Raw genomic sequence first — 14,542 nt, 5'->3', positions numbered from 1 at the left:
GAGAGAGAGAGAGAGAGAGAGAGAGAGAGAGAGAGAGAGAGAGATGTGTGTGTGTGTTTTTTTCCTTTGAATAGTTGAGGTTCTGCCCCCCTTGCCTCTTCTAAGGAGCCTCCACTGAAATACTTTTATATAAATTAAAATGGACTTACTTTAATATATGAATTATCTTGCCTGTATTACTGATCAATGTCTTGATCATATTGAATCCAACTCATGTATGATGTACAATGAGAAAGACCAAAAAACTGTGGAGAGATTGGAAAAATTGCAACATTTCAAGCAAATTAATACCACTGAGACACCCTGGTATGAAATCTTACAAAGGTAACAGTTATTGGAATGCTATTTTTTTAAGTTGTATCTACCTACCATAGGACGCTGTTACTGTCACGTTGTTGTTAGAATGACTGAGCTTAGCTTTGAGAAAGGGTAGAGTCTTCTCCTGACAATTCTGCAAAACTTTTTATCTCAAAGTAGTCTTTCAATTATTTTCCAATTAATATTGTATATCGACGATGGGATCTTTATTTGGAAACTACTGTACTGTATTTATAAAAAATTATGTAAGAATAACACATCTTTTGTTATTTTAAATTTTACGCATGTTGTGTAATAATTTGTTGTTTTATTATAAAGCTCAAACTCTATTTTAATTTATAGCTTTCAACATAGCAATAAGAAGTCAATTAGCAATTAGAAATTGATTGCGACTGTATATGGCAATCATAGTATTACTGTAAACGCCTTGAACGTTACTCTTAGCATCTTTAAATATATAGAAACATATGCCAAATCAACTGTAAAAGTAGTACAGATGCATATTGCCGTACTTTTTTTTAACTGTGATTGTATTTGTTTTACCATAATCCCATTGACAATCTATCCATCAAACCAGGCTTTCAAATGATTTATTGGAGGGGTATTTAGGGTATATGGCAACTGCAATGCAGCCAGGAGGAGAAATTCACTTCTCAGCATTTCTAGAACATCTGATATCCTCTAATTTACTGTACTTATCTAGCGGCTCCATGTTGTTCATGTGGAAATTACTGGCTACAAGCAAACATGACAAGCCTGACTGAGTTTGATGAGAATATAATTCATTGTCTGAAAGCAAACTGTAGCTGTGCAAGCTGCAGGGTGGAACAGACGTCCTTTTATAAAAGAAAAAAACAAGCCTATTTTAAGCTAATAAAATTTGCCTTAAGAGGAGGAAGATGTTCAATTAAATTGCAAAACTGTACCAAAAATAAATTTAGTTAAACAATTACACAACGGTTTGATGAGAAACCTTTGTCTATTAACCTAGACTTTGTTTGAAATGTATGCGAGGATGTAGAAAAAATGCACTAAGGTACAATATGTGTGGTATATGCATATCTACTCCACCACTATTCATTTGTAAGTAAACCTTAGAGTTAAAATAGTACCTATAGGCATATGCTATTCTGATAAGTAGGTCTGGATACAATGCATATCATGATATATTTGATTGTTGCAATATTTTGTTAAAAGGCAAAACTTTCAAAAGATTAGGAAGCATGTACAGGCTGTCATATCAACCTTTAATAATAAGCTTGTAGCTAGAAAATATGTAATAGGAGGTTTTTTTTTTCTTCATCCCTGCATTTGTCTCTCCATATTCTACAATACGAGCTATATTATGTTACAGCCAAATGCTGTAGCTCCAGTCTAATGAATAGCCAGCATAGTTTACATTACTGGCACAGAACCTACCTACTGCCAGGTAAACTCTTGGTTAATTATGTCAGCAACCTGCAGTGCACTGTAACCTGACATAACCTGAGAAACAAAACAGCAGCTCACATGAGACTGGCTTCAGCACCTCTTCCATTACGTAAACCCTGACGGGAGCCAGCCTACCTTGAGTCTGACAACACAGCATCTCCTCTCTTCACCTATAAGTTATTTTTCAATTGTTGTTTTATTTTTTTTCCCAAAATACAGAACAATACTTTAGGAATTTTAATTGTGTTTTGATACACTACAAAGTTTTGTATAACATGTTCAGTGGGTTCATGTCCCACATCAATGCATGTTTTCAGATGTTTCATTGTTTCACAGGAAGTGCCATCACGTTTTCTGTTTATCCTACAGGTGATTAAATATTATCTTAGGATGATAGATTTAATTAAATCATTTATTGCTTTGAATTCAAAGTTTGTCAAAGCCATTTTTGTGATGTCACTGATACAAGCTGGCCACTAAAATGTGAAACACCCACATTTAAACTAAAAAACAATTGGAATGCAAATATTCTGTATGGCCTGAATGCTTCCGATGCTGCCTCAGGTCAAAGCACTGCAGATCTGCAGGGTTGATGGGTTGATGCTGGGAACTAGTTGTTTGTTTATTTAATTAGTTAATTTTTGTACAGACCTTACTAGTAACATCTGTTCTAATGTCAGTGAAATTTCTGAATCATTTGCCTATCACCTTTAATATATTTTTGCCAGTGACTATCATGATTACTGCTAGAACTACAGATAAATAATATTTAATTTAATCTAGTCTAGAGTGAGCTGTTATGAACTGCTTACATAAAAGGATTTTTTTTTTTTTTTTAAACTGGCACATGTATTAATATAATTTATTTGTACATGTCAGTTCATGCTAAATAGTTCTGGCTTATAGTCTTCATTAATTAAACCCATATTTACCTCCTTGCGGATTAGACTTTAGCACTGGGGTTGAAGACATGGGACCATAGATTCTCTGTTAACATTTCTGATAATGAAGCTGGTCAATCAGAATAGGGTGGTAATAAATGACCCATATCACAATACACTAGCTTTCTTACTTTTTAGTAGCACAAACATTATCACTGCCCCCTTTTCTTGTGTTGAAAATTCCTGGTTCTTAGTTTGTTTTTATGCTTTAATTTGTGGTATGCAGCAAGGTGAAAAGTTGTTGTTGTTCCTGGTACCTAATGACTTCATGCAGCAATTTTTCTATAACGTTGTACTTGCAATATATGCACGTTGTTAAGAATGCTAGTTGCCTTGTTGTTTATTATTGTGACATACCTGCACCAGTTCTTCCTGCTGGCTTGCCAATGGAAGAATTTGGTTCCGATTGGATACATTGGGGATGGTTAAAAACCAATAGTGTTTGATGCATGTAGTTGGTTGCTCGCAGGCTCAAGGCATATATGGTTTTGTATGACTTTCTGTGCTGGAGCTAGAGCGCAGAGCTATCAGTTGTACCACAGTGATACTGTGGGACTACAATTCCTGACAAACGTTGATTTCTCAGTAACTTCGCCTAGTCTGTACACTTTATTTAAACGCATTGATTAAAACTGCTGGTTGTGCCCTCCATTACACCCACGCTAAAGAAAGTAATACAATTAACACAAAACAAGTGAGACGAGCCATAATACTTTGAACTCAGTTAGAAGTGGATAATTTACTAAACACTAATAAGACAAAGAACATTTGAATGACTTGGTGATCACTCCTTCATGACTGAGTGGAGGTGAGTGATTTAGATCCATGTTGTTTAGAATAGTATAATAGACCTCATCGTCTAGTGTCCATCATAATGTCACAGGGCTGAATAAACTAAACAGCGTCTAAACAGCAGCTGACCTGGCAGAAAACCTGTTAGAGCTGAGTTTACACAGCTGCTGTGTTCTATTTACATGATGTGTTCCTAGTGGATTAGACCAAGCTCAGACAGCATGCAGTCGATTAGAGTAAAAAAAAACATTTTTTTTGTTGTTTTTTTAACACCAGACTGATCCCTCTATCATGATCCAGCTATCCAGTGTGCCCTGGCCTGGCCTACGAGCTAAGGAAGTGTGCCAATATACAGGCAAGGAGATTCAGGGTATTAGTCTGACTGATTGGTGTACTTACCAGGGTCACAAAACATAGCAAATCCTTAATCAAGCAATCACTGGGAGTAAGCAAGCTTGAGAGAACAAATGGAGCTCATTAAACCTGTGTTTGTGCAGACAGGTTTGATGGAAGGGGCTGGATAGCAGAAACATGAACACAACATAACATCCCTCTTCTTTTTTTTTTTTTTTAGCTCATTCAGAGAGCTATAATTGTCACCTTAATAACAGGCTTATAGGACAGTAAACATTTGTGTGTGAGGGAATAACAGCATACAATATGTGGTGTTTACACTCAATGTCAATTCAACCTAGCGCGTGAGTCTATCTTTCCTTAAAATGAGGATGAGTGGACACTTTCTGCTGAAACTACCTTTCAGAAATACTGCTACGCCAACATGGTTTACAATGGAAGTACCTGTAGCAATGGAAGAATGTGGTAAACCTTCACCCAGTATTCAAACTTAGCTATCTAAACAAACATGATTGCATGAAACTATAGCTTTGATACCCTCTTCTTCCTATGCAGTAAAATTAAACTATGCTTACTTGAGCTGTCGTAGTACAGTGCAGAGAAATTGCAAAGCGAAATACTGTAGATGAATGAATGGATACACTGCTGTGTCGAATGCAACTTCTTCTGCGAGAACAAAAGGTGAAAAAAAAAGAATAATCATCTATGTCCTGTACAAAGAGCCCTTGTTAATGGTTTGTCTCAGACATTAATTATGCAGAGCAGTGAAGGAATATGACTGAAACATGAAACAGCAAAGCTTTGTGCTCGTCCTGTTTGAAGCTGATGAGGGTCTTATTAGCAACAGTCACACAGACATCACTTGATTCGCGGCTCTCTGGAAAACATAACTCCTTTTTGTTCCTTTTTAGCTGGAATAAATGGCTTACAACGGAATTGATTGTGAAGCACGTGTCTGCGCATGAGCAGCAGTCATCACTATGAGCGGCAGTGGGTGGGTTTGGTGCCATTTTTAGCAAAGATCATATTTTGCTGACATTATTATACAGTATATGTAGTGTGTGGTAATATACAACAATAAACAAAACACATCCAATATGTTCTCACACATACTAGCTATGAAAATAACATCCACACACCGCTGGCTATTTAAGAAAGAACAATATGAAATCCAAATCCACTTTCTGAAAATATAGTATATGGGAGTGCAAAAGAAAGATACCACAATAGGAATGCCTCATATTTTAACACAAGAATGGCATCTCATTGGTTGGAACTAATACACACTGGTTGTACCGTGCAACCATAACAGAATGCTACATTATCAGGACCGTAGTGCAACATGTGTTTCCCATCTATTGCGTTGCCACTACCAATATGCTGGTAGTATAATACCTAAGGCTGTATTTTATTTATTTATTTTTTAAGTGTCGTCATCGAAAAAAGACACCAGCTGCATCAAAGATCGGAAATATTTCTGCTAAAGATCACTCTGTCCAGTACAAGAAGGGGATATTTCACACAGCGTTCCCTCTAAGCTTTTTAGATCCTGAGAAATTTGTTGTTTTGACTGAGAAAGGGTAAATTATCAGTGAGAAACTTTCAGCCACCCATCAACTGTTTAATTTATTATTTTTATTGCATTATACAATTATGAAACAATATTCCAACACAAGTATCTCAGCAACTTTACAATTTGCTTTAAATTTAAACATACACAAGACACATATTCTGGCTCTGCCTCTGATTCTGAATTATGGAGTATATAAATATATATATATATATATATATATAATATATATATATATTATATATATAGATATTATATAGCTATATATTTTTTGTATATATATATAGATAGATAGATAGATAGATAGATAGATAGATAGATAGATAGATAGATAGATAGAGAGAGAGAGAGAGAGAGAGAGAGAGAGAGAGAGAGAGAGACAATTTCTATGAAGCATGTATTTACCTTTATGAAGCTTGTCTCCCTATCATAACTGCAGCCCTGTCAGTTATTATCATACATATAGACTGCATGCTGAACTGGTGGTCTGCATATAATTGCTTTGTACTATTGTATAAAACACTGGCATCTGCACTGCCTTCAATTGTAACCATCTTGAGAAACTTTTGACTAAAGTTTTGACTAAAAAGCATAGAAATACAATAACACCTCACAATAGTATACTCAAAAGTGTAATATATCCAACTAAAATCTACTTTGTTGGATATATTTTTAAATAGTTAGATTTATTATTATACCGTACTTAAATAAGAAAAAAAAGGTTGTGATATAGAAGTATGATGATAAAATGTAACCACATAATATACCCACACAGGCTAGCCCTTATGATGTATTAGCTATTAATAGCTTTTCAGTTTTCACACGATCGCATTAAGGGCCATTTCATACCTAGTTCGTTTAGAAAGATCTGATTCAGAATCAACTTTTAAATAATAATAATAATAATAATAATAATAATAATAATAATAATAATAATAATAATAATAATAATAATAGCACAGAGCAAGCAACTCTCACTGATCAGAAGCATTTGTTTTGTTAATTGTCGAACGACTCTGAAAGCCTTGGATCAGACTGTGTCCAGAAAAGTATCCCTGAGCACACTTTACATGTTGTTTACCTTTTGTGCTTGATTTTAACTAAATATATGGACTGATATTTGTGGAAGGAGGGTTGTCAGATGTTTTATCAACACTTGTAAAACATTCTTGACAAGCAACAGAATGTGCAGCAGCGCTAGTATTTTCACTAGAACACTGCAATGATGTTGCATCTGTTAATAATACGCTCACAAGTGCTACAAAAAGTACTACTACCAATAATAATAATAATAATAATAATAACAATTACCTTATCAGCCCCAGTTTCAGGTTTGCTAGAAAACAAATAAGCTATCAAACGCTGCACCATTGCAACAGGTGGAAATAAAAAAATAATAATAAAAAAAAAAACTACTAGTTTGTACGTGCCCAGCAAATTCTCACAAGTGAAGCTTAACCTGCAGGTTACTTTCATGCTGACTCGGAGCTTACTCTAGGCTGATCTACACTGCTGGTAGATCCGCTGGCGCCCGCGTGAGCTTTGTCTGAACGTGACATAAAGTTTTACAGAGGGAAATTGGCGAATCAGCAGCTGCAAGACAGCGCAACTATGCTTATGTTAACACTGCAAGAATGCTCTCAAAATAATAGGTTTACCTCGAGTCTTGATTTTGAGGCTGATATTTATAACTTATGAAAGTTAGTAAACTGAGTGCAACGGCTGTTGTCAGTTGTTGTGACAAATGCGTACAGGGAACGTTGATTTCACGTGGCTGTTATCTTTACATTTATTTATGTTTTTATTTTGTTTGATAATTCACTGACAGTGAAAATAGAATGTCTTTAAAAGGTGGACATAAAAAAGAAATATTCTACAATTTAGCATTTACTGTTTTTCATGTAAACATTTATATTAAGGAACATTTGTTGTATAATAACTAGAGAAAATGATCAAAGTTGAATATGACAACGCAACTTTTTTTCTGCTTTAATAAATATAATTTAAATGTGAAATACCTATTTTTACACCGTGAATTGCCGTGCAATAAGCCATTTCTTATCATGATAAAAATACAGCCTGAGTAATGCTATCCCAGTGGTGTTTGTGTACTTGTCTAGTTCAAATAAAATTATAACGGAAGTATGTTTTTTGTCACTTTTGGAATTGATTTGTTATTCATCACAATAAGTAACTAGCCACTGACAATTACAAACACAAAGTATACACATTACGAGCGTATAAAATGTAGTAAAGGTAAGATACCTTTTGAGAAATGCTGTTTTTCTTTTCAAAGCAGTAATTGCAGGTTTTATATTCTTTTAAGAAAACATTCTAGAAAATATCCCTGCAGAGTCCATGTCAGCTCACAGCTAGACCAACCTTTGTGAGTGTTGATGATTCTGAGGTCTTTTTTGCTCTAGTGTACTCTGTGACAGACCAGATGGCCCTAGACTTCCCTAGTTATATAAGTTCTGCTTTACAGCTTTGTCAGTCGAGGATGGTGCCTTAGCCTTAACCCACAACCTTCCACTCTGCAGCACACTGCTCTGGGTTCAGATCTGCTTAAAGCTGGTGCCTTCCAGTTCAAGAGAAAGGTGGTAAGAGTTGGAAAATGTAGCGTTATATTTACTCATGTGTTGTTCCAGCTCTATAAATTTAGTTCCTGGCATGATTTACACAATTTAAATAACATATTATTGCGAGTGTAATATTTGAAAATATGCCAAAAAAAAAGAAATAGCAGGAGTCTGCTATATTTTACTAACCAATGAGTTTGTTACAAAACAACTGCTATTAGAGAAGAAAAAATGAATGAAGGAATATGCATAGATAAAAACAAAATGTGCACTCTGAAGAATATTTACTACATTGGTGTTTGAATGATGAACTGTAATGTTATAGGGAGCAAACACAATGTTGCAGGGGTGGTGGTGGTGGTGCTTGTGTTGGTTTTATCCTGTGATAAAATGATAGGGCAGTTATGACAATGAAACATAATAAAGAGACCAATGACAACAGCCAGCCAGTATAAATGAATTTTTTGAAGTCAAATTCTGTACCGAAGTGGCAATTGCCAGACTTTTTTAAATAAAAAAAATCAGGAACTTAAGACAAGATGCACTCTTGCATCCTCTGTAGTTATGATTAGCATGTCTTCCATTTGTTCAGCTGGCTTGCAGGGAATGCTGAGTAAAGCTGGCTAAAAAATAGCGGAGGGTGGCATGCTGTCTCCTCCCCTTTTGCCTGTTTTAGCCAATCACAGGACACTTGCCCTCCCACATTGATTACCTTGGATGCTAATACTGATGAGAGTGAAAGGAACAAAGTGCAACAGAAGGACTTAGAGATTGAGTCATCTAAACTAATACATTTAAAAATTATAATTAAGAGTACTGTCTCTGTTTTTTTTTTTCAAATCGTAATCTACCTTGCTCAGAAATCAATTTCCTTTTTATTTAATAGATAAGTTTTATTATGTACAGAACTGTATATAATTAGTTTTTTGGTCATTTATTTACGCTGAGCAAATTAAGGCAATAGGATGTGCTTGGTTTTTGTCTGCCTTTCTCCTGCCTTACAACTTTGATTAGAAAATATTTTATGCAAAGTATGTTAGTGACTTGAAAATCTAAATGCTATATTTATTTTGTATACAGTACATTTTTACACTTATGCTGGCAGTGTAACATTATTAGAATAAACTATAATGGGCTGCTGTTTAATTTTTTCTGCTGGCTAGTGGAGAAAATGCACTTAACAACTGAATTGGAGTAAAATGTGAAGAAGATATGAAAAGCATTGTCAGTCCAAATGCAATAATAAGATTCTACTGCTGCAGGGGGCTTCAGGGGACTCCTAGCCCTCTGCCTTTTCTGCCTCCCCATTCTTTTTTGGCCACGAGCTGCCACGGGTATATGGTTGTAAAATGCAGTCACACAAAATCTTAGGTTATCCCCTTATAAACATTTAATAGTGCTTTGTCAGATTTGATAATACTTTGTTTATATTAGAAAAATGCTTAAAAATGTACCATGGGACGTTAGTGCAGCAATAGTTTATCCATACTTGTCCTATGCCCATGCCATGGATTTATCATGGTGTACTTATACCAAACTTTAACTATGACTTGCTACTCTTTACTGTGTTTTTACCTAGAAGGGTGCAGAAGACCGAATACACATACCATATTCCATCGAATTTAAGATGCAGCCCAAATTTACCACCCTCAATTTGAGGAAATAATAAAACATCAAATAAATTTGCATTTACAAAGTGACAGCCTCAGTTACCCTGTTGCATAGTAAAAAAGTGACACGAAACAGTGTTGTTATAGATTAACCACAGAGCTTGTTTATTGTGCTGCGCACTGTATAATACTTAAGATGGCGTCTCTGTCGTACACATACCACCACTCACTTATGAAATCACGCATCCTGGCAACAACAAGCATGACGCAACACTCCATGGCATCAGGCAACATATAACCCAGCAACAACAACAGCATTGAACATTTCTTGGCATATTGGAAAATATGAGGGTCTGATCAGCATTTCCAATCTGTCCAAGCTGGTACTGTTTGTTAGAAATGCTGAAATTGTAAACATTTCTCTTGGAATTCCTCAAGAAGCTTGGTTTGTTTTTCCTCAGCAGTAAGTCACGTTGCTGCTTGCATATTTGGGCAGACATCCTTGTTGTCTCTTCTCGGCAGTCAGACACGTTGATGTTTGTGTACTTGGGTAGTCACATCTTTTGTTGTCGATTTTTAATACACACATCACTATTCTAGACTCGTATTTAAGATGCAGGATATTTTTTTAGCTCAAAATGGTCAAAAAAAGTATGTCTTAAATTTGAAGGAATACGGTACTTTCTCTCTAAGCCCTCATACTTACACAGGAATTATACTCATAAGTACATGGGTGTAAAACCTGCCAGTGCCATTTTGTGACTCTCAGTAAATTAAAGTAAGTTGATTGTTTGAATAGCTTTGTGCTAATTGGCATACTCATAATGGATACTCGTTTATATTCATTACTTATCACAGTAAAATTTGATAAGCGTTGACCCCTCATTAGTTGCCTTTTCAGCAAGATTACAGTGTTTAGAGTGTTCAGAATCTTTTACAGCTTTCTACATGAGCTATCTGTGAACAAATTAGGAACGGTGATGGAAAAGCAACAATTAACCCTGTGAGTCTGGCTGCAGAAATTGTTAACTAAACGGGAGGTGTTGAGAAATGCTCTGTGACAGATGTGTGTGTTCACTGCTATACAGAAGCCATCGCCTGACCTTTCTAGTGTTGCTTATCATGTCCTTGCTTTGCCAGGAATGCTGTTTATATGGCTGTGTTGATTGAGCACAGCCATACGCCACACCAAGGATGAAGTCTTTAACATGGCTCTGGAGACTACACCAGTCCTTCCTCATTTTTCTCTCATTTTTTGGGGATTTATTTTAAGTTCTGTATTTTTATTATCCTACAGTCTTGGCCATCGTAGCCATTTACTGGGATATAATATTGGATTATGTATGTATGTATGTACTGTATGTATGTATATGTGCATGTATTTATGTATGAATGTACATAAGACTTAATCTGAAAGACGACATCTCCATCAATACCTTGTTCCCTAACCTCATGCTGGTGGCATTCTGGGTCTATATTCAGCTTTCCACAGTACCTAGTATCTCTTTCTAATTAATGACAATGCCAAGCTTCGCAGCTTCTGAGATGCAAAGAGACTCTAAGATAATATGGCATCAAGGAAAACAATTGTTTATCTTAGTAGTCTAAAAGTGCTCTAGTATTTTATTAGGTTCACAGCAAGTAGACAGAAATGCCTTTGAAACATTTTGTATCCCATTCAAGAGTCTGACCTTAGTTGTACTTGAATTAATCAAGAAAGAATACTCTTTGCAGTCAGACCTCCACAACGCATATCGCCGTGTTACTGGAGGTAAACTAAACTGTACCTTTGTTTCCACAGGGTGTTTCTGTGTGAAAATAAGGATCATTTGTAACGAGGAGCCACAGCCAGCATGAATATGAACATGAACATGCCGATGAATATAAACACGAAGGATGGGAAGGTGTCCGAAGGGGGGCTCAATGTCACATTGACTATCCGGCTACTAATGCATGGAAAGGTAAATTACTCCACAGGTGTAGTTCATGTCATAACTCTTTATTGCATGCTGTTTGAAGCATATCTGTTACACTTTTTTTTTTGTTTTAAGGAATCCCAAAAATGTATTGTATCAGCAATTGCCATGAAAGGGATTTTAATATGACATGCCATAGTTCACGCAAGACAACTAATCAGTAAACACAGAGAGCTAATGCTTGTGAATAGAATTATGGTATGAAAGTAATGGATGACACCCTATTATCTGTTAGGTAATTGACAGCAGAAACAGTTAAAGCCCTTAATGAAATACAAGGTCAGTTATCTATTAGCCAGTATCTGCTGCAGAAGATATTGTTGCTATAATGAACAGTTTTGTGTATTGAGAATGTTTTACTTTTTTATTTACTTATTTTTTTAATGGGTTTTCTTGAATTTCTTTGAACCCGCTGGGTGCTTAACAGACATTTACTGTTAGACTGCTCTGCTTAGATATGATACCAAATGTTTACGATTTTAGATAATCATTGCGTTCATTAAAGTATCCTTTGGATTGTTAATACAGTATCAACATGTAGCTTTGGAAAGTGAATACATTTTCAAGCTTGGACCTTTTCCTGGGACAATTTAAGTCAAGGGCCATGGTTAGGATAATAAAGTATAAACACTTTGATCAGCAGACTATTAAGTGTGCTGTAGTACCTGTGTGGGCTACAGCAGTTATAACAGTGCATGTGTGCTTTAGGAGGCACCTTATACATCTGTTTCAGGAAATATTACTTGTCACTTTATTTACTCAGAAACTAACACTTAAGAAATCTTTCAGGTAATACTCGGCATCTAAATCCTCTAAAATGATCCATTAGGATAAAATAATTTGTTCTTGTAGCTGGTTGTGCTAACCCGTTCAGGTGCACTACTACCGTAGACATGCTCAATAAATACATACAGACTTACATAATGTACATACATACATTACATTATAGTTGATACTAAAAAGACAAAAGAAAAATAGCCATTCAACAAGCCAAAAAGGCCTTCTTTGAGTAAACTACACTCTCTGGTTCTTTGATGGAGAATCAACTTCTATTTCGAGAACGCGCTTAAATGTGCCGCTTGTTTCTCAGAATCTTAGTTGACCTGTTTATAACCTGTCACAGCTCACACTAGCAAGGGCAGCCGCTGAAGCGCACAGGTTTATTCCAGAAGCCTGGGATTAGGAGCTTTATATAAGGTTCACATGATTTATTATCTTAACTAGAGCTCTATACATAGCAGTGTGTTTTTCTACTACAATTCGAAATCGCATTGTTAATAGCTTTGGTGTAGCTCTGCAAAGACTTAAAAAGATGGCACTGTACTTGAGCACTAAACAATACAATAGCTGAAACAGTCAGAAGAAGGTAATCTGACTTTTCAATGCTTGTTATCCAAAATGTATTCACTGAGTTCTCTTCAATCAAACTGCTTTGTCCACACTCTATATAGCATGAAGGCATTGAAAAAGACTTCCAGTTATTTTCCTATAACTTTATATAACAAAGCTGTGTCATTCCTCCTATTTCCAACACCATTCCACCTGAGGCTGGTTGTCTTTGCTTTAGTGTGTGTTTGTGTTGTGTGTGGGGGGGAGTATGCTTGGGATCTGTGAGATACTGGGATTCTAACACATAGGTTAGCATTGGTGTTTTCTTACATTTAGTGCACCGTAAATTTATTTTTTAAAAAGTTAAAAAGAAGCCAAGCAGATCTAAACATGGTGTAAAAACTATGATAAGAGTATCAAAGCATGAAAATAGACCATGTCATGCTTGTGTAAGGGTAGTTTGCCCTATATGTGTGTGTGTGTGTGTGTGTGTGTGTGTGTGTGTGTACAGATAGGATACTTGGTTTATTAATAGCCTTTTCATACTTCCACACCCGAGCCAAGCCGAGCCAAACTGGAACCAAGCCGAGCCCACCCAGCGCGGCTCGGTGTGTTCATGCTACTGTTCAAAATAGACTCTGCACTGTGGAATGTGACGTCTAATTCAGTGGACATAGGCGCACAGAGGAGTGGTGTGGATTTATTTTGAGATTGGTTCCCAAGGTCGTACTATCCAAAATGATAAAGTCTACCAAAAGATTTCACAGGAATTGAGAAATATGAGACTAAACTGCAGCGCAAAACAGTGTTGTCAAAAAAAAAGTCTTGTTTGTATATCACATGTTGCTGAATGCAAATACAAACCGAATAACTTAATTTCATATTATTAGTTAGAATAACTACAGGCACTCCTCCACTTATGATGCTTCGATTTACCACGCACGGCACTTACGACTTTTGTATTATTACCTTGCTTTGACTGATATTGATATGGCATTTACGACACGAGACACGTGTCGGTGTCCGAACTGCAGTACCTGTCGTGGTCGCCCTGACTCAGTCACTTAGTTTTTTTTTTTTTTTTTTTTTTTATGCATGCCACTGTTTTTTTTTTTTTTAGAATTTATTTGCTCATAACAATGTCTGATAATAGCAATGGACTCAAGATGAAACCTAAGCTGTGAACTCACATGATGTCACATGAGGGCCTAAACTTCATGCGATCGTATTTCCGGCTAGGAGTACCGCATACACACACTGAATACATCATTGCAAAGCCCCAAATCTGTACTTTTAAACAAGCCAGGTAGGTGCCTGAGGCGGCAGCACACAGAAATCAACTGGCTGAGTGTAAAGAGTTAAATAAATATTTGCATAAGTACAATATAACGGGTCATTTTTGTTAAAATACATTATCTAGCCCAAGAGTCAGGAATGTAACCCCAATTTATAGCATTGTTCCTATGGGAAAATGTGCTTCTATTTACGACGTTTCGATTTATTAGAAAAATATATGGAATACAATTAATGAAACCGCAGTAGATCTTGCACACTATTTTTTTGTCTGTGTTTTAAATGATACCTGTCAGCATTAAACAATTTAAAGAAGAAATACTTTAAAAAATAAATAAATAAATAAATA

General features: G+C 35.9%; 1 protein-coding gene across 8 annotated transcripts in view; it reads left to right on the top strand.

Annotated features, from left to right (window-relative positions):
* Positions 1 to 14,542, top strand: part of LOC121312951 (poly(rC)-binding protein 3-like) — a 295,367-nt gene that overhangs the window by 247,440 nt on the left and 33,385 nt on the right. For all 8 annotated transcript variants that reach the window (XM_041244948.1, XM_041244950.1, XM_041244944.1 and 5 more), the window contains one exon: positions 11,397 to 11,556. In XM_041244948.1, the coding sequence (XP_041100882.1) occupies positions 11,449 to 11,556 (108 nt within the window). In that variant the 5' untranslated portion in view covers positions 11,397 to 11,448. The remainder of the gene's footprint in view (positions 1 to 11,396; positions 11,557 to 14,542) is intronic.

This window comes from Polyodon spathula, chromosome 3, assembly GCF_017654505.1.
Source record: "Polyodon spathula isolate WHYD16114869_AA chromosome 3, ASM1765450v1, whole genome shotgun sequence".
Lineage (NCBI taxonomy): Eukaryota > Metazoa > Chordata > Actinopteri > Acipenseriformes > Polyodontidae > Polyodon > Polyodon spathula.
The sequence above is the reverse complement of the archived record's forward strand: the minus strand, read 5'-3'. Positions and strand labels throughout refer to the sequence as shown.